The following is a 24,087-nucleotide window of genomic DNA, read 5'->3' as shown; positions in this document are numbered from 1 at the left end:
TGTTGTGCGTTTTTTTTTTTCTTTTTCCAGAATTATATTTTTTAAACAGCTTTATAGAGGTACAATTCACCCCTTTAAAGTGTAAAATTCAATGCGTTGTGGGGTATTTTTGGTATATTCACAGAGTTGTACAAGCATCATTACTACCTAATTAGAAAACATTTTCATTAACCCAAAGCAATAAATCCATTCACAGTTACTTCCTATTCCTCCCTCTCTCCAGCCCTTAGCAACCACTAATCTATTTTTTTGTCTCTTAAAGCATTAATTTTGATGACCAAGAGGAAAAAAAAAGAAAAATTGAATAAAATAAACTCAATGTTATTGAATAACATAATATAAAGGTCTGTTAAATTATGGTATATCCATTCAATAAAATATTATCTTATTGGCTGTTAGAAATTACTACAAGAAAAACTATATCAAAAGGCAATTCTGTTACAATGTTAAAAGTTTTTTTAAAGATAACAAATGGTGAACATACTCTGATCTCAACTAGAGTATATTCTGGTTTGTGTGTGAACAGACTGGAAGAAATGTATAGAAATTTTAAGTGGCCATGTTAGGGTAATGAGATTGTGGACACTTTTTTCTTTAGCCTTTAAATATTTTTTAACATTTTATATTTTTTAAAAAATGGAATTTTTAGAAAATCTATTTAAAATTATTGAAATAGAGAATATATTGTAGGGCACAGCCAGACAGCAGTCCAGCCCCTATGATTTGGATCCAGTTCTTACTTAACAAATCTCTCTAGTGCAGGCTCCTTCTAGCAACCAAGAGCCTTAAGCTACAAAGGTCCCACCTCACCCAGGCTGCATGACTTTTCACACTGTAGACTTTCAGGCCTTCACCCTTTGGCCCTCTTACCTCTCAGCCGACACTCCCCAAACCCCCCAGAGCTCACTCCTTAACTAAGCCTATCATTGCATACCAGTGACTCTTGGCCAATTTCCTTCTATTAATATATTCACTGTAGGTCCTTCTGATCCCAGCCATACTTTCTCCTTATGAGCTGAATAGTAAGAAAATTGGTGGAAACAAGATATTCATCCCTCAGTATTGATAAGGGATTGGTTCCAGGACTCCCAAATGCGATGAATGTGGAAAAGCCTTCATTCAAAGCTCACATCTCATTGGATATCATAGAGTACACACTGGAGTGAAACCCTACAAATGCTCAAAATCTGAGGATGCTCAAGTCCCTTATATAAAATGGTGTAGTATTTGCATACAACCCAGCACATCCTCCTGTACACTTTAAAACCATCTCTATGGGGCTTCCCTGGTGGCGCAACGGTTGAGTGTCTGCCTGCCAATGCAGGGAACACGGGTTCGAGCCCTGGTCTGGGAGGATCCCACATGCCGCGGAGCAACTAGGCCCGTGAGCCACAACTACTGAGCCTGCGCGTCTGGAGCCTGTGCTCCGCAACAAGAGACGCCACGATAGTGAGAGGCCCGCGCACCGCGATGAAGAGTGGTCCCCACTTGCCACAACTAGAGAAAGCCCTCGCACAGAAACGAAGACCCAACACAGCAAAAATAAATTAATTAATGAATAAACTCCTACCCCCCACATCTTCAAAAAAAAAAACAAACCATCTCTATGTTACTTATAATACCCAACAATGTAAATGATTTGTAATAGCTGTAAATACAATATAAATGTTATATAAACAGTTGCCAGCACTCAGCAAATTCAAGTTTCGCTTGTTGGAACTTTCTAGATTTTTTTTTTATGAATATTTTCTATGTGAGGTGGGATGAATGTGAGTCAATGCGAAACCCGCAGATTTAAAGGGCCAGCTGCAACTGAAACCATGCCCCTCAGACTGGGATTCGAACCCATGCAGCTGGGACTCAAACCCGGCCAGAACCCACAGTCTTCCAACTGAGATCACACACCTGGTTTCAGGACTTAATGAAGCTCCGTTCTTGATGTCTCATCGCAGAAAGAATTCAGTGAGAGACAAACGGATAGATAAGAAGTGGATTTATTTAGAGAGAAACACACTCCATAGACTGTGGGCCATCTCAGAAGGTGAGAAAGGCACCAGGGTATGGGGTTGTCAGTTTTTGTAGGGGTGGGTAATTTCCTAGGCTAATGAGGGGGAGGAGTATTCCAGCTATTTTGGGAAGGGGCGGGGATTTCCAGGCATTGGGCCACCGCCCACTTTTTGATCCTTACGGTGGGTCTCGGAACTATCATGGCGCCTGTGGGTGGTGTCATTTAGCTTGCTGATGTGTTACAGTGAGTGTATCGTGAGGCTCAGGTCTAGTGGAAGTTGACTTGTCCGCCATCTTGGACCCATTTGGTTCTAATCAGTCTATGTCACGTCCTCAGGCTATGTCATGCTTTCAAAGGTTGTACCCTGACCCCTTCCCTCCGGTTTCATAACAACCAGCTCTCCTCCTCTTACTAAGTCCAAGCTCCCTGTGCTCGCCACACGATGGGCCAACAAATCGGGAGGCAAGGTGTTGAGGCAAGGAACACGACTTTATTCGGAAAGCCGGTAGACCGAGAAGATGGCGGACTAGGGTCCCCCCCAAAAACATCTTATTGGGGTCTGGATGCCAGTTTCTTTTGTAGAATCAGAGAGGGAAGTAAAGTAAAAAGGTAGAATAGAGAGAGAGAGGCGGGGAGGAAGTAAAGTAAAAAGGACTATCAGTCTCGCAAAACATCGCTTGGAATGGCCAGCCTCGGGGAGGGGATGTGTTGATTTCTTCTCTCTCGCAGCCATTCACAGGTGGGTAGGGTTCCCAGAGGCGGGCCATTATGTATGATTATAATAACAAAAGCAATGAGAAAGGCTAAAGTCAAAGAAACAGATCCCACACGGAGTCAAAATTGGCTCTCTTCCCTGTTACACTCCCACCCTGCATTCCCACTTCCTAGAGAGACACGGCTCATTTAGACTATCATAGCCTTCCTGTTACGTCGATCACCTCCCTCTCCGTTGTCAGTCTGGGGCAGAGAATCGACACTGACACCCCACCACTCCTTACACACACAACCCCAGGCACACTCACTCTCATCCATGTCATTTCTGTTCTCCTCCTCTCTCTTCCACACATCCTCCGCTGCAGTAGCCCTGGCTGTGCCCCAGGACTGCTACCCCTTCGGTTTGTCCACTAGTAACATTCTGAAGGCACAGAGTCCAGCCCCGTCTCAAGAACAAAGTACGCCTCCAGCACCTGCCTCACCCAGACTTACTACTAGATCCATAACTGAAAAGAGTGGGTTCCAGATCCCCAGTGTGTGGTGAGCCCAGGTGGAACGGGAGCCTTCCAATGAGAGCACTCAGCTGTGTTCAGGGAGCACCTACCACGTGTCAGGAACTGTGTTAGCTTCAAAGATTCAGGATGGTTGACACTACTCACCTTGAGAAGCTCACAACAGAAGTGTTGCCCAACACAGGTTCGCTTGTCGGCTCCACAGTGAGGCCCAAGAAGCCCAAACGTCAGCGTTTGGGGCAGAGAAAAGTTATTGCCAGGGCTGTGCAAGAAGAAAGAGCAGCACTTGCTCAAAAGACCTGAACTCCCCGATGGTTTGGGGGAAGAGTTTTCAAAGGCAAAATATGAGGTGAGGGCTGTGAGGTGTGCGACCTTCCTCTGATTGGTTGGTGGTAAGGTAACAGGGCGGTGCTCCAGGAATTCTGTGCACAGCCTGAAGTTACCATCCTCCACCTGGGAGGAGGCCTTAGCTCCGGTAGAAGAACTCAAGGGTATGTTGTCACTATATCCCTTGAGGAGGAACCGGGACTTGGCTTTATCGCAGAACTATTGTTTCCTGACTGCTCCTCCACGGTGTCTACATTGCCTTCCTTCCGTAATTAGAAACTGTTTAAATCTGCCCTTTGAAACTCAGGGAAAGTCTCGGAGGCTAAAGGCTTTTTCCTACCAACAAGAAACAGGGGACCCAGAAAGGCTTTTGTACCCAGGAGGGCTCCTCAGGGTCCTGCTCAGTTTCAGAAGGAAGGTGTGTAAACAGAACGTCACTATATAGCAGGAAAAGGTGTGGGCAGGGGAGGAAGGAACGCCGTGCGGACGCAGTGGAGACAGTCTCTGCAGCAGGCGTCACCTCGGAGGTGGCCCGTGAAGAATCAAGAGTTAACTGGGCCAAGAAGCATACACAACACGTCTTACAGGTCTGCAGAAAACAAGGAACTTACAGAAATGGTACTTTGGCAGCAGAAGTAGGACACATCATTCCATGTCCACGGTAGTGCTTACGGTGTGCAAAGCACTGCGTGATCCGCAGAGATCAAATAAACCGTGGCCTCTCCTCCCAGGCACAAAACGTATTACCTAAATATAATGCAAACTGCTCGGAATACCAAGCGCATTGAGAAGAAGGGAGAAGAAATGTAAATTTCACTCTGGTCCGAAGTACAAACATCACTGGGGGTGAGTTTGGGGAGGACTCTCTTTAGGGTGCTGTAGGGGATGGGTGGAGTAAATAAGAGGCAGAAAAATCAAGGTGGGGCAGTAGTAGGAGTTCAGCCTTCAGCAGAAAGGGGGAGGAGGAATCTCGCGCAGGATTGGGGCAGAAAAGTGGGTGGAACCAGTGGGCGCCACCCCGTCTCCTCCTCCCAAACCCCCCCTACAACCTACCTACCTTGCAGTCTGGTGAGACAGGTGAGGGAGGAACTCCTAACGCTGGTAAGAGGGGCAGGAGGGTCGTGGCTTTGGGGCTGGCATGTAAGGAGGCGGTCTGGCCCCTTTGTAGAATCGGCAACTCCTTCCTCTGCAGAGCTCAGGGAACTCCTGACAGGCTGGCTGGGGGTAGTGGCTGCCTAGGTGCTGCTGTTGTGTTGCAGGGGGATGAAAAGGCTTCGCCCCACCAGCCTCCCAGCCCCTGTGCTAATAACTCCAGGCAGGAAACTTGAAATCCGAGTTTACCGAGTGAGGGCCGGTAGAGAGCAGGGGACCGTGACAGCCATGGGGCACGGAGAGGTCAAGAATCATCTGGGCCTCTGTCCATTGCCCTAGACCTCTATCGCCTTAGACCTCTGTCTGTAAGATTCTCAGGTAGTTGTGTCCTGTGGCTTTGTTGTGTCTATGTGCACTTTCTCCCTCCAACTGGAGCGTGGGGCTGACGGGAGCAAATGGGAAGACGGGGTCAAACAGGGTAAGTGGCGCCCTACAAGGTCAGACTGAGGGACTCAGACTGGGCAGGTGGGGGGTGGACGTTCGTTGCAAGCAATAATAAAGGGTGGGGCCCGCCTATCACCTGGATTCCAGAGATGCCGTGAGTCCTGAGGCCCCAGGCAGGGCCTGCCTAGGACTGGATCCTGGAATGGGTAGAAATACAGAGACGGAAGGGAGACCATAGGGAAGAAGTTAAAAGTAAGGAACGTAGGGCTCTGACATAGTAAACTCACATGAGGTCTGGGAGTCAGAACTTCCGGGCTGGTTCCTGGCTATTCCACACATACTGATACCCTGGGACAACAGTGTGATCCTAGAGAGAATCCCAGAGCTGAAGGGGACCCTGCAGATCACTTCTTTGGGCCCTTTATTTGATTTGAGATAGAAGAAACAAACCCAAACAAAGGTGTCTGATATGCTTACTTTGAAATCTAACCTAGCGGTGATGCCAATTGCTAGTTTAGACACAACAGCTGTGTGTCTTTTTGCAGGAGCCTGGGGAGGGGCCATGGTGCCAAGCCAATTCTGGGGGACTCTGGAGAAGCCGCTTCTCTTCCTGTGTTGCACCTCCTTCCTCCTGGGGCTGGCTTTGCTGGGGATACGGCCGGACATCGCCCCTGTTGCTTATTTCTTTCTCACCTTGGGTGGCTTCTTTTTGTTGGCCTGCCTCCTGGCCTGTGTTTTGGAATGGGGGTCTCGATCAGTGCAGACCGAGAGCCCAGGGGCCTCAAGCAATGCACGGTGAGTTAAGGGGTGGGCAGGATTGGAGGATTACATGTGGACCCATTCTCCCTGTGTCCCTCTAGACTTTAGGCGGACAGCCTCTGCTTTCCCCCTGTCACTGGTATCAGGGTCAGGGGCTAGTGGAGGGGTCTTTTGCTGGTAGAAGATAGAAAAGGGAAAACAGGCTTCTTTCAGGAAGCCACTAATGACCTTATTTCTCCCCCCCGCCCCTTCAGGGACAATGAAGCCTTTGAGGTGCCAACCTACGAAGAGGCCACAGTGTTGGAATCACAGTGCCACCCCCCAGGGGCGGATCAACCACCCTCCTACACCAGTGTTGTAATCCCCCCAGAACTTGAGGTGAGACAGCCTAGCCATCCAGAGGAGCCCAGGAGAGCCAGACTGGACAGGCGAGTGGGCTCAGAGGGGTCTGTGATCTCAGGAAGCCCTGGAAGACCTCCAGTCAGCCTGCGGCTTCGGGGACCACGAGTTGCGTCCACTGTTCCTGATCTGCAGAGCTTGTGGGCGCCCCCCAAATTGGAACCTCTTACTCCACCCCCTGCCTACGATGTCAGCTTTGGTCACCTCGATGATGATGTTTTCTATGGAAACAACTGGACACCCCACTAAAGGACTTTCCCAGGATATGTCGTCTTTCTGCACCAGACCCAGTCATTCATTCGAACAGTGCTTCCCAGTGCCTGTTATGTGTCAGGAACTGCGTCTCCACCTGGATGTCACAAATGATGACTTTAACCCAGAGGGGAGTGAGGCTATGGTGAGCCCTTCCCAGTTTTACAGTGGCACATCCCAGGGATGTAGGCGGCACAATTTGAGTCTTCAGGCAATATTCAGTGACCTACCCCATACCTGGTATTTCCAGAGTTAGACTGAGGGTGAGATGAGGAGATTCCAGAGAATCTAGTGAAGGAAGAAAAGAAACAATATCTGAGTGACAGCTCTGTTGCTTCTGTTCCAGGTGCTTTGCCTCTATTAGATCACAAAAATGAGGTATTATTGTCCTCATTTGAAAAACGAGGATCCTAAGGGTCAGAAAAAATTGATAATTTGCACAGGGGCACACTGCTAGTAAATAACACACAAATGTCTTAAATTCTGCTCTTCTGATCCCATAGCCCTTGTGTTTTCAATACAAGGCAACAGAAGCCAGTTCATGCACATATCTCTCAATTTCTGTCTTGGTCAATGGCTGGTGAGGGGTAGAAGACTTCGTGTAGACAGAATGGGGGACCAGCTGTGTCTGCAGACAGGGAGTGCTGAGTGGGACCAGGAGTGTGCCCAGCCTCCTAGAGGAGCAGAGCTGATCAAAACTGTGATGGCCCCTGCTCCAGATGGGAAATTCCTGCCCCGGGGGGCTAGACAGCAGTCCCCAGTGCAGGATCCCATCCTATCTAGAAGCAGTGGAGTAAACTGCCCCAGGGGTAGGGACATCTGATTCTGAGGATGGGTGGATATGATGGTCAGAAAAGAGAAAACCCGAGGTCCTTTGCGAGGGGTGGTGGAGCATCTAAGGATCCCTCTTGCATCATCTATTATGAAGCACTGGAAACACTTGCACTGTCTGCAATAGCTTCAGCCTCACCCCTGCGCCTGACCCCGCTGGGTTTTACCCGAGGACCCCCTGCCCTGTTTCCTCAGATCCAAACAGAACACCAGCTTCTCTAATCATGTGCTGTGCCTGTGATGCAGGTTTGAGCCAACCATCGCTGACCCACGCTCATTCTTTACGCGGGTATCTGTCTAGCGCCTTCTAGTTCTGTCCTTGTCCTCCTTACCCTGGTCCCAACAGTTAACTTTAATAAAGTGAAAAGCCCGGCCACACCCATCTCCATACAGTTCTTGCAACAGGCGGGTGAGGAGAGGTGGGCGGTTCCGGGGAGGGAGCTGTGATTTCCGCGGGAACCGACGACCAATCGGATGGCCAAGTAGGGCGGGGCGGCTCCTCGCTTCCCCTTCCGCCGAGCGCGCTCGCTCATCCCATTGGACAGCGAGTCCGCCGCGTGGGTTCTGCGCCTGCGCGCGCTCCGGCGACGGCGCGGCCGGCCTCGCGTGGGGGCGGAGCTGGGATAGCAGCGCGCAGGCGCTTTGCGCGCCGGCGGACGTGGGAGGGATGCGGGGGACCAGAGGGCTCGCGGTTTGTTTGGGTTGTGGGCGGTGCGCGCACAGCCCGGGAAAAGCGGGAAATGGCGGCGCCGAGCGCAGGCCCCCGGTCCGCCCTCCCGCAAAAGGGGCTGGTGACCGCTGATAGGGGGCGCAGGTGAGTGGGGAGGGTCCCAGGGGTCCGTAGTGGGACCCAGGGAGGGAGACGCGGGTTTCAGGCGTATGGCCCTGGCGCCCCTCCCCTCGGAGCCCCTGGAAGCCGCGGTGTCCAAGCTTCCAGCCAAGGGTGGGAGGCCGGCTGAGCCCCCGAGGGGAGCGCGGGCGGGCGAATCTCTTCTGGGCCTCGTCCCTCTCGAGCAAAGATTCCCCAGCCTCCATTCTTCCAATCCCGGAGGCTCTGAACCAGGCGAGCTCTTTCCAGTCCTGTCAAATCTCGGTTTCTCTTAAAAGATTCTTGATTCTTTCTTTTCCTCGGTTCCCTTTTGAGGAACTAAACTCTGTACTCATAAACACCGATGAGACCTGCAGATCTCGGAATTCTGCCTGATGTGCATTTGTTTCGGATTGAATATATCATGATCCGTATTGCGTTGGGTGTAATGACCAGATTTTCACAGCAGTCAACACAGATTTTGGGGTTTGGGTGTACTCTGAGACAAGGAAGTTCCCGAGGCTCCGAGTGTCTCAGCCTCTGCCCCAGTTAAATCGTATCATGGCAGACATCGCCCAGGATAACATATTTTAATGCCTCCCGGTCCAGACCCAGGTGATGAATTGAGGACTTTGGAACCAGAACTTGCAGAAGGACACAGAATCAAGACTTAAGAATCGTCTTTGTGTCCTTTCCTCCACCCGCTCCCCCCTTTCCCGATGTGTTCTAAAGTTCTAGGTGATTGTGGTTACTTTTGGAAAGTCCACCTTTGAGACTCCCCGTAGTATGGAATCCTGCAAGGAGCGGGTGTGTGTAGAATGGATACTGCTTCAGATTAAACCTAATAAGTTATTGATTGAAAATTCAAGTCTACAACTTAGAGTTAAGAACGGGGAGTCGATTAGTGAATTGTGTGGATGATACTGAGTAGGGAGAGGCTTTTTGAGGGGGCTTCCTAACGGAATGTCAACATTTAAGGGCAGGCCAAAGGTCCTGTGAAGGAAACGGGGACCTAGTAAGCAGAGAGGGAAACTGGAGAGAATGGTGTCATGGAAACCAAGGGAGGAGAAAGTTTTAAGGAGAAAATGCTACTGGTAAATTAAGGGAAAAAAGTCGAGTAAACCCACCCCACCATTGGTGTGTATCCTGAGGAAATACCCAGAATCCAGCTACGATGTTATTTTGCGATTGAACTATTAACACTTTTTTTTTTTTTTTTTTGCGGTACGCGGGCCTCTCACTGTCGTGGCCTCTCCCGCTGCAGAGCACAGGCTCCGGACGCGCAGGCTCAGCGGCCATGGCTCACGGGTCCAGCCGCTCCGCGGCATGTGGGATCTTCCCAGACCGGGGCACGAACCTGTGTCCCCCGCCTCGGCAGGTGGACTCTCAACCACTGCGCCACCCGGGAAGCCCAACACTTATTTTTACCAGAGTTCATACACGTTGTCATTGTTAACTGCTTTGGTATGTTCCAAGGTGATTCTTTTTGGTTTTGTTTTAATTAATTAATTTATTTATTTTTGGCTGCGTTGGGTCTTTGTTGCTATGCAGGCTTTCTCTAGTTGCGGCGAGCGGGGTCTACTCATCGTTGCGGTGCACGGGCTTCTCGCCATGGCTTCTCTTGGCGGAGCACGGGCTCTAGGCGTGCGGGCTTCAGTGGTTGTGGCACATGGGCTCAGTAGTCGTGTCTCGCAGGCTCTAGAGCACGGGCTCAGTAGTTGTGGTGCAGGGACTTAGTTGCTCCGCGGCATGTGGGATCTTCCCAGACCGGGGCTCGAACCCGTGTCCCCTGCATTGGCAGGCGGATTCTTAACTACTGCGCCACCAGGGAAACCCCCGGAATGCATTTTAAAATAGGTTTTTTAAGTTATAATCTGAAGCTGGTACCATATTCCTTTCTCACTGCCATCAGGTCTTTACTGTTGTCATGTACTTGGAAACTGTGACTAAGCAGGCTGGCACACCCTGGGTTTATATAAATTAGGCACATAGATGTTACACACTGGAAATGGGATTCTTTTATTTTCTTTATAACATCTTTATTGGAGTATAATTGCTTTTCAATGGTGTGTTAGTTTCTGCTTTATAACAAAGTGAATCAGCTATACGTATACATATATCCCCATATCTCCTCCCTCTTGTGTCTCCCTCTCACCTGGACATGGGATTCTTTGAGTTCATCAACAGAAGCTGAACTCTTTCCAAACGCATAGCAAAACTAAGGAATCCTTGAAATGAAGACATCCCTCGTAAACTAAATTCCCAAAATAATTTCGCCTTTACATGCTTTAACTCTTTGAGTGATTTCAGGTTATGTTGATTGTTTTCATCATTGGCATTTATCTACTGTGACTTTCCGTCAGATTTTTTACTTAATTCGGTTCTTATAGGATCCTGGTCATTTCTAGTGTTATTTTGTCACAGGAACTTACCGTTTTAAAAACCATAGTTGTGGGGTTTCCCTGGTGGCGCAGTGGTTGAGAATCCGCCTGCCAGTGTAGGGGACATGGGTTCGAGCCCTGGTCTGGGAAGATCCCACATGCCGCGGAACAGCTAAGCCCGTGTACCACAACTACTGAGCCTGTGCTCTAGAGCCCGCGAGCCACAACTAATGAAGCCCGCATGCCACAACTAATGAAGCCCCTAGAGCCCGTGCTCCACAACGAGAGAAGCCACCGCAATGAGAAGCCCGCGCACTGCAGCAAAGAGTAACCCCCGCTCACCGCAACTAGAGAAAGCCCGCACGCAGCAACGAAGACCCAACACAGCCAAAAATAAATAGATAAATAAAATAAATTTATATATATATATATAAAGGATTATTTTAGACTCATATCACTGTCAGCAGCTTAGATAAGTAGTGTGAAATGTTTTCTGGAATACTCCTTAATGAAAATTGGTCGGTCAGATGGAGGAATGTTCCTTCTTGTGAGTATGTCTACTCGTGTGTGTATTATTTTTGTCACGATAGATATTTCCCCTCGTCAGACCATTCATCTCAGAAGATGGTCTCAGTTGAACATCCTCCATAAAGGATTGTATATCATTTCCTTATGATCAGTGTGTTACTGCTTAACACTTCTATGATTTTAAGCACATTCAATAAAATATGTCTCATTTTAGTTATCGTAAGTCCTGTTCTTTATATTTCTCCTACCCACACCTCTTCTGTTCCACTTCTCTGCCAGATCTTGTACTTGACAGCTTTTCTGTCTTTTATCTGTAGGATACTGGGAGTGTATGGCATGCATCCTGACCATCAGGAAGCTCTCAAAAAGAACCGAGTGGTGCTGGCCAAACAGCTGTTGCTGAGCGAACTGTTAGAACATCTCCTGGAGAAGGACATTATCACCTTGGAAATGAGGGAGCACATTCAGGTATCTGAAGGCAAAAGAGAAAAGCCAAGTGAATATATTAGCGGTAGGAAGAGGAACAGAGCATAGTAAAGTGTGAAAAAGATGTAGTGCTTTACTAAGGAAATGAAAATGCTCTTCTACCCTAGAGCATTTAACAGAAAAGACATATAATTCAAGAATAGTGGGGGAAGGGCTTCCCACGTACATATTTTTCTGTAAAAGGAGTTCTTGAGATGGATGATGCTGTTACTAGGAAGCTCATCTGGAGAAACAGAATTACAGCTGGATAAGTAAATGTGATGTCATGTTTTATTCTTGTATCGTAGGCCAAGGTGTGCAGTTTCAGCCAGAATGTGGAACTCCTCAACTTGCTGCCCAAGAGGGGCCCCCAGGCTTTTGATGCCTTCTGTGTGGCCCTGAGGGAGACCAAGCAGGGTCACCTGGAGGACCTGTTGCTCACAACCCTGGCTGGTCTTCAGCACATACCCCCACCGGTATGGAGCCCTAGACACGTGGTATGTTAGGAAGGGTTGGTTTGGTAGGAAGGGCATTTTTGAGACTGGTGAAGTGGGGAACGGGACTAGATTTCTGTATTATTTGGGCTGGACCAGCTCCCTAAGGCCTGGTACGGGGGGTCCTGCTTTCTTACAGTTGCGCTGCGACTACCACTTGCGTCTCCCTTTCCCGGTGTGTGAGTCCTGCCCCCCCCGCAAGCAGCGCCGCCTGTCCCCAGGTGAGAACTGATGGCGTAAAATGGGTCCCGCAGATCGACTTCCGCTTCCTTGACTGGCATCTGACTTTGCCCCAGTGTGAAACCTATTTTCGTTCATATTGGAACGGTTTCCTCAGTGAATTTGTTAGGGACCAGCAGGACAGTTCAGATGGGCTCTGGGTTGGGCCTGTTTTTCTTCTTCCGTCATAGATGGTTTTTTAATGGTGATCGGCCCTTGGAGCAACTTGTGCAGGTAGGAAGTTCCTGCACATAATTGGCCTATCTCCTCTGTAAAGCTTAGTTATTTTACGATGAGGAAAGACTACATCATGGGCCTCTACCCTACTGATTGAGTATTCTAGTGATTAGAACAAGGGTTTTACCATATACCCCATTCAGTCATTTACTGAGTTGAGCACCTACTACTATACGCAGGCTAAGTGCAGAGGATCCAGTGGTGAACGAAAGCAAACAGGGTCTCTGCCCCCATAGAGCTTACAGACAAGGGACGTGAGCCAGACCAGTAATTACGAAAAGGGCGCCTGAAGTTACAGTGAAGCACTAGGATTGCTGTGTAGGTTGTGTGCTAGCTTTTCTGCTCTCTATGCCGCAGATACAGTGGAACACTCCCTAGACCATGGAGATGGGCCTCCCAGCCTTCAGGTGAAGTCTTGCACTCCTGAGTTTTATCAAGCGCACTACCAGCTGGTAAGTCTTGCAAAATGGCAAGAGGAAAAGCGTTGGGAAATGAGATACCCTTCCTGGGCATCTGAACTTAGTTTGTGTATATACATTTCTTTCCTGCCTTTATTAGTCAGAAAATAATTGCTGATTGTGTTTTGTGGGTATTTCTATACTTGACCTGGTGGGATTAAGAAGAAGAACGTGATGTCTGTGTTTTCTTGAAATGCCTCGTCTAGTGGGGGAGGCATAGTTTCTGTCCTCAAGAAGCTCACGGTCTAATCGGCCTCCCCTCCCCAGGCCTATAGGTTGCAGTCTCGGCCTCGTGGCCTGGCACTGGTGCTGAGCAACGTGCACTTCACTGGCGAGAAAGACTTGGAATTCCGCTCTGGAGGGGATGTGGACCACAGCACTCTAGTCACCCTCTTCAAGCTCTTGGGCTACAAAGTTCATGTTCTTCTTGACCAGACTGCACAGGTACCCGAGGCAGGACATGCTGACGTGTGCATTAGAGAACGGGACAACACTTGGGGGCCAGAAATGTCCATGCTCCTCTGCCTGCTGGGTTGTGCCTTACTAGAGTTATGTTCTCTACCTACCTTTTACTTGCTGTGTTCTGCCGCCCATCTTGCAATCTAGTTTTTTTTTAAAAAAAAAAAAAAAAAAAAAGGGCTTCCCTGGTGGCGCAATGGTTGAGAATCCGCCTGCCAGTGCAGGGGACATCCCACATGCAGTGGAGCAACTGAGCCCGTGCGCCACAGCTACTGAGCCTGTGCTCTAGAGCCCACGAGCCACAACTACTGAGCCCGCCTGCCACAACTACTGAAGCCTCTGTGCCTAGAGCCCATGCTCCGCAACAAGAGGAGCCACTGCAATGAGAAGCCCGCATACCGCAACGAAGAGTAGCCCCCGCTCGCCGCAACTAGAGAAACCCCATGCGCATCAACGAAGACCCAACACAGCCAAAAAATAAATAATAAAAAGAAAACAAAAGAAAAGAGAGAAAGGATTCAGGCCAGCCAGCTGCCTGGGTGTTGACTTCTCAGGGTGGCTGTGCGCTCCCTGAGTAAGAATAGTCCAGGGTCGGGTTCTCACTTTTACATGCTCAGCAACTTGATTCCCAGTCCCTCAGGAGGTGAGATACTGATATGCACCCAACCAACTAAAAAAAGATATTTATAAGTCAGGGTTACACAGGACAGTGACTTCTTGGTTGACGTTGCTGCCTAGGAGTCCAGTTCTCAAGATTACGTTGGCAGATAAAATTCTTACAAATGAAAGTTTGCTAGAATTGTCCTTGTAAATACTGTTTTGTGGTCATTTCATGAATTAACCTATTCTTTTTTTTTTCTTTGGGCTGTGTTGGGTCTTTGTTGCTGCGCGCGGGCTTTCTCTAGTTGCAGCGAGCGGGAGCTACTCTTCGTTGCGGTGAGTGGGCTTCTCATTGCGGTGGCTTCTCTTGCTGCAGAGTACGGGCTCTAGGTGCGCGGGATTCGGTAGTTGTGGCTCACAGGCTTAGTTGCTCCGCGGCACGTGGGGTCTTCCCAGACCAGGGCTCAAACCCATGTCCCCTGCATTGGCAGGCGGATTCTTAACCACTACGCCACCAGGGAAGTCCCTAACATAACCTATTCTTATCAGTTTTGTGGCCACAAGACAGATCTTAGCGTAGATTACTTCTGAGCTAGGTTCCTGCAGGTCCTAAGCATTCTTGTTAGGATTTAGTCCCCTTCAGCCTCAGTTACCGGGCTGTACCACTGACTTTGTTACCTTTAGGTAGTTCTGTTTTGAAATTGAAAATAGTCCATTGGTAAATTAATACTAATTCTTTATTTTGATTCAGAATAATAGTGCTTTCCTAAACTTGCCTTTGGGAATATCCATGGTAAAATTAAGGTTTCTAGAAGATTCTCTTTGGTCTGTTGAGGTAGGGTGGTCAGCATTGTCTGTGGTCTTCATTTCTATTTCTCAGCTGTCTTGCTTCTGTGAGAATAATTGTGTATTTGCTAAATTTGGGGTAAGGCCAGATTCATTGGTAGGGACCTGAATGTTGTTCTTTACATGCTATTACCAGCTTCCCAATAATAGCTCAGGCAAAGAAGTAAACCCACCCTTGCTTCAAAGCCATGGCTAGAACAGCTCCTTTCTACATCAAGTATTCATGTAGGTTATATGCTTTCCTGAGAGATCTGCTGGGCATGAAGGGAATAAAGGTGGGACAACAGCTGTAATTCTTACAGAGGGAATCCTATTAGAAGGTCACTTAACAAAATGAATGCGATTTACATTTCTTTACAGCTTTTGGTCTAGTCATTTTTTTTACTAGGAATTTATTATGTCACGGTTTTCCAAATTTTATGCAGTTGATAAGGGATTTTATGTGCTTGATAGTTAAAGATACATCACTAAGCACCGGGTCAACTGTGTACTACTGATTCTTATCTTAGAGACAGTAGCTTTGATGGGCCTACGGGCCCACTTCACAAATGCCATTCCCTGATGCAGATTCCAGGACCTGTTGGATTCTGATTCTCTGGTTACGTTGTTCTATAACTTGAATCGCAGTGGCGTTCAATTTTGAGCACCTTATAACAGGGGGCAACTATGTTAGCTGCCAGAGATTTTTTTTAATGTGGACCTTGAGTTCAAGGGACCTCATTTAGATGGGGGAGTCTTGACATCAGTTTAAAAAAAAAAAAAGAGGCACATCCCCTTAAAGGACAACAAAAGACTAGAGACAGTGTCTTCTACAGTAGTTAAGAGGAAGAAACCATCACCTGGGTAGATGTGGTCAGAAGGATAAGTGGAGGATGTGAGACTTAAGCTGCCCACGAAGGATGGAAGCTACTGAGGCAAGAGAGGAGGAGTGAAGGGGTCCTACACAAGGAGAACAGCATACAGATTAGAAATGTGTGTGTTAGGGACCTTGTGGGTGAACCAAATGTCTAGGGCACAGGAGTTCCAACAACAAGATTGGGGAAAAAGGGACCAGAATGCACAGGGCCTTGAATGTCTTCCCAAAGGAATTGGACTTCCTTGTGTTGACATTAGCACATCGTTAGTGGTTTTTGAATAGAAAGGTGACGCATTCACAGTGATGATTCAGGAAGATTAATATGACAGTAATGAATGAGGTAGAGACCAGTGGCAGGGAATACAGTTTGGAGTTAATATCATAATGCCAGTATGAGATGGTGGGGGCCTGGACGGGATAGTGGACCAAAAGGAAAAGAATATATGTGAAAAATAGTATATGTGAAAAATAGTAGAAAAAAATAGTACATGATTGTACTGTCAGCGCTTTGTGATTAAATAACTACCTATGGAAGAAGATGGAGAACGTAAGGAATTGAGGGCCTCAGAGGAAGTCAGGGCCAAAGATGTAAATTTGGGAACTACTTGTGTAGGAAAAAGACTTCAAGTAATGAGAGATCATGATCCTTGAGAAAAAGCAAAAGGGCTAGGACTGACCCTTCGGGATACACCCTCCATGCACGCTAGTCCTCGGCTCTGGAGATTCAGAAGCAGGAGGAGGACGTTGCAGGACCAGTTTCTGACAGCGGCCAATCGAACTTTCAGATGCAGTTAAAACCAGGTAGCGACAGTGGGTGTGATAATTTGGTGCGCTAGGCATCTGTACAGGATACTGTCTTTCTGATAGAACATCTCAAGGGGCTCAATTCTTTTTTTTTTTTTTTAAACTTTTTGGCCATGCCACAAGGCATGCAGGATCTCAGTTCCCCGACCAGGGATTGAACCTGTGCTCCCTGCAGTGGAAGCGTTGAGTCTTAACCACTGGACCTCAGGGGAAGTCCCTCAAGTCTTTTATATAATTATTTGGTGAGCAAAGAGACAGAACCAAGAAAATTTAGATCCTCTTTTTCTCCCCATATTATTCCTTTTTGCTTTAGAGATAATTCCATTGAAAAATTGGAGACAGTGTAGTCTCAGAGAACCATTTCGCCTGACAGTGCTGGAGAGCACGCTATTATCCTCACCGCTCATGTAGGTGTTCAGTGCTTCTGTTCATCATCAGAGTCTTTTCTTCTTGCATCTATCTCATGAGTTTTACTAGTTCTAGAATTACAGTTTATTGTATATTAGGAAATGAGATACACTTTAAAGTGGCAGGTTTCCTTTCACCATGTCGTGGTATTGGTTTGTAACTTGCATTTGGTCACAGACGGATTTGAGGGTATAGGGGCAAGCTGTGGGTCATCTCTGGAAAATACAGCTGCCAGTAAAATTTGGGGTATCATTTCAGGGAGTTCACAGGTTATTCTTTTCTTCTGTGTCCCCCAGCCAAAAACACTTGGAAGTGTTAAGAGCCCTGCTATTTATAGAAGTTCTGTAATTTTATCAGAAATAGATCTAGAGATCCTATTTTAAGCTACGCTACTTTCGGAAAAATTTCCCCAAATGACTAACCCCCATTGATTGAATGGTTTAATCTTATTAAATTCAGTTACAAAGCCCATGTGTTCTTAACTTCGGGCTTTGTTGTCTTCTATTTACTGACCTAGTAATCTCACTTAAGTGCAAAATGCTCCTGAGTGCCTAACCTGTATATTCCCTCCTTGGAGCAAAATGAACTTCACCTATTACATGTTAAATTCTGTTACAGTCAACTCCAGATGGGCAGTAGGCTCTTGAGATGATATATTCTTAAAATGAATGAATTTTGGATATCTTTTATTACCTTAAGATCTCCAATATTATGGTTGGGTTCTGTTTGCTCAGAAAATACACATGCTCTTTCAGCACAGCCAGTTTCTCCATTCCCAGTGAAACTGCAGACTTTCAAGTCTCTTATTAAGTCTCAATTATGTGCAAACAGAACTATTCCAAACAGATAAGCAGTTTTCAAACGTTAGCACATCAGAATTACCTGGAGGGCTTGTGAAAACAGTTTGCTGGGGGCCAAGACTCTGCAGTTCTTACAGGTTCCCCTGTGACGCTGATGCTGCTGTTTTAGGGGCCGCACTTGGAGAACCACCGCAATGTATTACACAAGTGTGTGTTTTACTGGGGGCTGTGTATGGACTGTTAGATATATGTGTACTGTAACTGTTCTGCCTAGATAGCATATTCTTCATTATATTTTGATCAAGTTCATAGTAAAATGAGCCTGTTTTCTCTCTGCTCGTCTCAGAGACAATCCAGACATCTAGAGTTGTAGAGGGAGACATAGGTTTAAAAGTTGGTATCATATTATTGTACTGTTAGGTATAATGCTTCAGTTAGAGTGTTATTCATATATGTCAGTCTAGTGCAAGATCAAAAAGATTCTTAAGTTAGACTACACGGTTTCTTTGAAAAAATAATATTGTTACCCTTCATTAGACAAGTACATTGCAATGGCAGATCTTTGCAGTATGTGCCAGACACAGTGATAAGTCCTTTCTGTGCCATATCTCATTTAATCTGTACAAACTTGGAGGAAATGTACGCTTAATTGTCTTACAAAATGGGTACTAGAGCTTTGAGGGGCTAAATAACTTGTTCTAATTTATGAACCTAGGGATCCAGCTGAGGTCTCTCTGATCCCTTGGCCCATATATGTAGTCATGACCCTGTACAGAATCCTCCATAGAGTGTGTTCTTCCATGGACAAAGCGTTTTATACAGACATCATCACTGTCTCCGGGAACTTAAATTCTCAGACAGACAACAGCAAAGGAGTACTGCTGTTCTCTACTCTCACGATCCTGTGAGCCCTCTGTCACACAGCAGTTCTTGTAGCTGTTACAGTTTACCCGGCGGTCCCCCTTGTGCCATTTATATACAAGGGCATATGCTCTGAAGAAGGATCGGGTTGATGATTGGAGAATGGATAAAGTTAGCTAGCTCCTTCATTAATAACTTGCTTTAATCCAGGAGTTCTTAACATACCTCAGTGAGCCTGTGAATTGTAAAATTATATTCAGAATTTTGTCTGAAGTCATGCAGTTTTCTGGTGCATCTCTGACTTCACTTACCATCGACCACAGGAATGTAGGGAACACACTGTACCTTCTAATAGCTTAGGGTTTCAGACACTGAAGAAAAGCTTACATTGGTGCTGACTAGTGAACAACGCTGAAAGGTGTCTTTCTTCTAGGAAATGCAAGAGAAGCTCCGGGATTTTGCCCAGCTACCCGCTCACCGTGTCATGGACTCCTGCATAGTGGCACTCCTCTCCCACGGCATGGAGGGCGGTGTCTATGGCGTGGACGGCACGCTGCTTCAGGTGCGTGCCGTCCCGTGGCCGCAGCTCTGCAAGCTGGGCCGCTTCACCTCCCGCCTGCCCCTCTCTCCAGTGACGGCTGCTGTTGCGTGTAGGACTCAGGAGGTCCCACTGACCACCAACCTCCCTTCTCCCTTGTTTGTTTCTGGCAGCTACAAGAGGTTTTCCGGCTGTTTGACAATGCCAACTGCCCGAGCCTACAGAACAAACCGAAAATGTTCTTCATCCAGGCCTGCCGTGGAGGTGAGTGCCCTGGCAGACCAGCACCTGGGTGTGGCTCCTGGGCAGCCTCCCACCAGCTCTCACTTTCCTGTTTGCTCCTCTCAGGTGCTATCGGATCCCTTGGGCACCTCCTTCTGTTCACTGCTGCCACCGCCTCTCTTGCTCTGTAAGTGTCTCCCAATGCATGGGGTGTGCTGGGACTTGGGCAGCCCCTGGCTCTCAGGTTGGTCAGCCCTGTGCACCTGCCACATCCTGTCCTGCCAGACGCTCTCTGCCAGTGTCTTCGCCTTCTTTCCTGAGGACGCTTCCTTCTTTCTGTGCTTATTAACGCTGATGCGCTTTTTTGGTTACTTATTCCAGTTAAGGATTTTCCGGCTGTCTCTGCTTCCTAGCCCTCTCACTTTATGCTCTTCCTCTTTTTTTTCTCCACCTCTCCTCCCCCTTTCCACCTTCTCCTTTTACTTCTCGTCTCAGCTACACTGCGTTCTCGTCTCCTCCCTTCTCTGTGTCACTCACGTGTCACGCAGGAAAGCAGCGCAGAAGCCCCGTGTCAGCCTCTGGCTCGTGCTCTTCCGTGAGCTGCTGCCGCCCCTCTTCTTTCTTGCACGCAGTCTCTTTTACCCCTTGAAGAGCCAGGACTCCCCGACTAGGCTCAGAAGACATGGAGGCCTGCCTCTCATCTTGGAGGAAAACAGTAATAACTAAAAGCTCTAAATGTGGAGTCCAATTCTGCCTCTACCACTGACTAGTTATGTCAGGTTAGAGAAGTTGCTCGATGTCCCTGCACCTGAGTTTCCTCAGTATAAAATGTAGATAATCATCAGACCTACTTCATAAGGTCAGGCTGTTGTGATGCTTAAGTGAAATGGTTCGTATGAAGGACTTACTTAGCACAGTACCTGGCCCATAGGAAATCCGCGGAAAGTACCAGCTCTGACTGTTAGGACATGATCCGTGCCCCTAAGGGGCTTGTAGTTTGATTTAAAGGTCACTTTGTCCAAGCATTCAAATAATACATTTTTTACATGGGTGTGGAGTAACAGATAGATCCTTTCAGGGAAAAGGGGGGAATGCAATGACAAGCATACCAAGATTAAAAAGATATCCCCTTCCCCCCGCCAAAAAAAAGGTGTGCTGAGCCAGAAGTATGCCCGAATCTAATTTAAAAACTGCGCGTCTGCATCAGTCATATGTAGTGGGATGTGGCTGACCACGTGATCTATACCTTTAGCTACAGCTCAGATTTTGGACTTCGGACTTTGACAGATAATAGTACAGAGCTATTGGGAGCTTAAGTAAGAAATAATGCGATAAATTTTTTTTTCAGGACGATTACCATGGCAGGGAAAAGTGCTAAGAAAAGAGTCTGTGCAGGCAGGAGCTTGCTTTTTTATGCACCTGCTGTATCCCCAGTCTCAGAGCACTACCTGATATGTAGTAGCACTTCATAAATATCGAACGAATGGATGGAAATTAATCTGCCTAAAAAGCGTAGCAATGATATAAAAAACATATATGGGGATACTGTGAAAAAAACATTTATTGATTAACAGATCTGAGACACAAAGACAAGGGAGGAGGCTCCTTTCTCTTGAGGGACACATTCAGCTTGGCCTGTTTCCTTTAGGAGGTGTCACTAGCAAAGTAAAAGGAAATAAACATGTTCATGATCATTTTCTCCTCCTATGTTCAGAGATTATATACAAATACTAGACCTGGATAGGGGAGAATTGCGCTCTTCTGGGCTAACGTGAATCTTCTCTCTACAATTAAATCCTTCAAGGCATGACCAGTAGCCAGCTCTTCCTTTGAAAGCCTGAGCTCAACTGTCTTCCGCTCTATTCAGTTAACATAATTGATGCCTGTTAGAAGGACCGCCCCACCCCGGATGACTGGCTCCTAAACTGGAGTGTAAGCTCCAGAAGGGCAGGGACTTTTCACTATATCCCTAGGGCCTCAAACAAAAACAGTGCCTGGCATATGGAAGTTGCTCAGTAAATTTTTATTGGATCAGTGAACCTTGGTCATTTTCTGCACAGACCTTCAAGCCTCACTCCCGTTTCAGGCTGTCTTGGGGGTCCTATGGAGAGGGAGGTATAAGAAAGCATACTTACTCCTTCAGCTTCGGCGTGACAGCCGTGTGTCCTGTGTCTCTCCTACCACCCCCACGACAACAGCATCAGAAAGAGAACATGTCTTGGGGTAGATAAGGCCTAGGTCAGGAGGTTGGACATGTGCTCAGGGTATGTTGAGAATCTACTGCTAATATTGAATAATAGTGTTCTTTTTACATTGTGTAGGAGAAAATAGTCAAATTATCCCAATTTTAAGTTTCTTTAAATTTCTCAAATTTTGCACGCCAGCTACAATTTGGCTTATGAAATTAATAAACAATAAATGATTTAAAAATACCCAAAACACCCTGAAAACAGCTGATCATGCTTAGTTTTATAATTTGTTTATTGATAGATTTGAGGTTGTAGTTTTCATATGGCATAAATGGAGTAATCATATTTTTGGTTTCTTGGTTTTTTTTACATAATAAAGCGAAATATATCAATATTTTACTGTGTATTGCAATAAGGAGCACTTTGACTTCCAGGAATATTGACAATTGAACAAGTGAATCATGGACGCAGATGGCTTTTCATTCTGTTTACAAGGAGTATTTGGTTCAGCACTTGCCCTGTCTTACACAGCGTGGACAGAGCTCGGACTGCGTGTATGTGCATGTGCTTGGGCGCGGCGTCCGGCCTGCCATGGGCACCCTCTGTGTGATCGGTGTACTCTGGCAGGGGAATGGGAGTAATGGTGTTCGTTCGTTTGTTTGTTTGTTTTTTAATTCATCAGCCACAGGTTGGAGGCAACAGCTGGAAATGGTTCTTCCCAGTCAAGGTTGCAGGGAACTCGGGCTTGACTGTGACAGGCCCAAGAGAGGAAATAACATCTCTGTCCACTCTGTCTGCCTTTGTACAGATGAGACGGATCGTGGGGTCGACCAGCAAGACGGGAAGAACCATGAGCGATCCCCCGAGTGCGAGGAGAGCGATGCCAGTAAAGAGGAGGGGCTGAAGATGCGACTGCCCACTCGCTCGGACATGATTTGTGGCTACGCCTGCCTCAGAGGTATCGTGAGTTCCAAAGGAGAGATCCAAAAGGTGGCGTCTCTCTCTGACTGCGGAGGGAGCGGGTGTCGGCGAGGTCCGTCCAGCTGTGTGAGGGTGCCCAGGACCTTCCCTGTGTGCTCACTGCTGTCCTGGTTGCAGGGACCGCTGCCATGCGCAACACCAAGCGGGGCTCCTGGTACGTGGAGGCCCTCACTCAGGTGTTCTGTGAGAGGGCGTGTGACAAGCATGTGGCCGACATGCTCGTGGAGGTAAGTCGGCTCAGTGGTGCCAGGAACCTTCTACGTCCCCGTGCTGTTCTACCTTCCTCCGCCCTTGCCCTGTTTTTCACAGTCTCCCTACCCTTCCTCTTCTGGGATCATGGAAACACCTGATTCTCAAACCATGGGCCCTGGGTTTCTGCCTTTGCAGGTGAACGCGCTCATCAAGGAGCGTGAAGGCTACGCCCCGGGCACGGAGTTCCACCGATGCAAGGAGATGTCCGAGTACTGTAGCACTCTGTGCCGCCACCTCTATCTCTTCCCGGGACACCCTCCCACGTGATGCCACCTCCCATCACCTGGGCCACATGGAGGCCGCTGGACCACGGGAGGTGTGATAGAGCCTCCTGTCTCTAGGACGCACGGTTTCTGTCCCTCCCCCTCAGGGATTGGGAATATCCCAGGCTCATTTCACACGCCCATCGTCTCCATCTTTCACCTGGGACTACAGGCCGGCTACTCCCATGGGAGGCTCTCTCCCTGTGGAACCAGCTCCGGCTGGACTTGTTGCCTGGAGCGTTTGGCCTCAGTTGAGGGACCTGGCAAGTGATGTTACGAACATAGTGTCTCGATGGGTGGGGAGAGGACGTGTGGGTTTCCTCCATGTTGTGTTCAGTTTCTGCCCCCAGGGCTCTTGTAGGAAGCGTTTGGTGATTGCTTTTATTACTTTAGTTGAGATGTCTCAGAGGTCATCTCCCATCTTTTCTGTCACATCCCAGCCCCATTTGTCTCAGAGTGAGTTTGGAAGGTGTCCTGGTTTAACATAGACCTTTTTCATTTGGTTTCAAAAGGCCAAGCAGGACAGCAGTCACTCTCTGCTGCTGTGGGTGGGCCCGTACCTGTGCATTCATTCCCTTTGGTTCCAGAATGTCACCCCCCGGAAGGACTGTCTTCTCAACTCCACTCTTGGCTCCTTGGGGCTCAGGGAATCCAGCGTTCAGCAGAGGTTAGGGTTTGGATGCCTTGTATCTGTTGCCTGTTGATCTTTGCCCACGGAAGTTTCAAAGATCTTTTAATTGGTTGTCCTTTCTCCGAGCTTTGTACCTGAAATGAGCCCTGCAGGGAGTGTCAACAGAGGCAGATAAGAGTGGTATGCTTGTTCATACTCTGTAATCTGTCACCTTATCCTCGTTTTTCTTCCTATGAAGTGTCCCCTCTATAAAAGCTTCCTAGTTATCTCCCTGCTTCCTGTTTCTCCCCTCTTCACCTTCGTCTCATCCTGTTTACTGCTGCCACCAGCTCTGTCTAAAATACTGCTTAATTGGATCATTTGGCTGCTCAAGGATGTGATGTAGTACCTTGTTCCCTCTTTCTGCTTCAGTATTAAATCCCCTCTTGATTTTATGTGGCCAATTTCCC

The 24,087-nt window shown here is 47.6% G+C and overlaps 2 protein-coding genes across 9 annotated transcripts; both read left to right on the top strand.

The window, feature by feature from the left end:
• The first annotated feature begins 3,435 nt into the window (after window positions 1–3,435).
• On the top strand, window positions 3,436–7,714 carry TMEM139 (transmembrane protein 139). Of its 4 annotated transcripts, XM_027101674.1 has the most exons (3): window positions 4,448–4,662; window positions 5,643–5,892; window positions 6,111–7,714. In XM_027101674.1, exons 2-3 carry the CDS (start codon window positions 5,660–5,662, stop codon window positions 6,502–6,504), a joined length of 627 nt encoding a protein of 208 aa, XP_026957475.1. In that variant the 5' UTR covers window positions 4,448–4,662; window positions 5,643–5,659; the 3' UTR covers window positions 6,505–7,714. The 4 variants fall into 4 exon arrangements, 2 of the variants coding, with proteins under 2 accessions (XP_026957475.1, XP_026957474.1); XR_003431840.1 differs by lacking the exons at window positions 4,448–4,662; window positions 5,643–5,892 and adding an exon at window positions 3,436–4,407 and having other exon boundaries at window positions 6,111–6,223; XR_003431841.1 differs by lacking the exon at window positions 5,643–5,892 and having other exon boundaries at window positions 4,416–4,662; window positions 6,111–6,223.
• A 271-nt stretch (window positions 7,715–7,985) lies between these two features.
• Window positions 7,986–24,056, top strand: CASP2 (caspase 2). Of its 5 annotated transcripts, none has more exons than XM_027101656.1 (11): window positions 7,986–8,152; window positions 11,373–11,523; window positions 11,829–11,996; window positions 12,154–12,235; window positions 12,828–12,922; window positions 13,196–13,372; window positions 18,996–19,124; window positions 19,274–19,364; window positions 22,320–22,469; window positions 22,610–22,719; window positions 22,880–24,056. In XM_027101656.1, the coding sequence occupies exons 1-11, from the start codon at window positions 8,079–8,081 to the stop codon at window positions 23,009–23,011; spliced, it is 1,359 nt and encodes a 452-aa protein (XP_026957457.1). In that variant the 5' UTR covers window positions 7,986–8,078; the 3' UTR covers window positions 23,012–24,056. The 5 variants fall into 5 exon arrangements, with proteins under 5 accessions (XP_026957457.1, XP_026957460.1, XP_026957456.1 ...); XM_027101655.1 differs by having other exon boundaries at window positions 8,004–8,152; window positions 11,829–12,017; XM_027101657.1 differs by lacking the exon at window positions 7,986–8,152 and adding an exon at window positions 9,478–9,610 and having other exon boundaries at window positions 11,829–12,017.
• Window positions 24,057–24,087: the final 31 nt, after the last annotated feature.

Source organism: Aethalodelphis obliquidens, unplaced genomic scaffold (assembly GCF_003676395.1).
Source record: "Aethalodelphis obliquidens isolate GAN/ISIS:26980383/991018 unplaced genomic scaffold, ASM367639v1 scaffold5, whole genome shotgun sequence".
In the NCBI taxonomy this organism is placed as follows: domain Eukaryota; kingdom Metazoa; phylum Chordata; class Mammalia; order Artiodactyla; family Delphinidae; genus Aethalodelphis; species Aethalodelphis obliquidens.
Note: the sequence above shows the minus strand (reverse complement) of the source record. Positions and strands in the feature narration are given on the sequence as shown.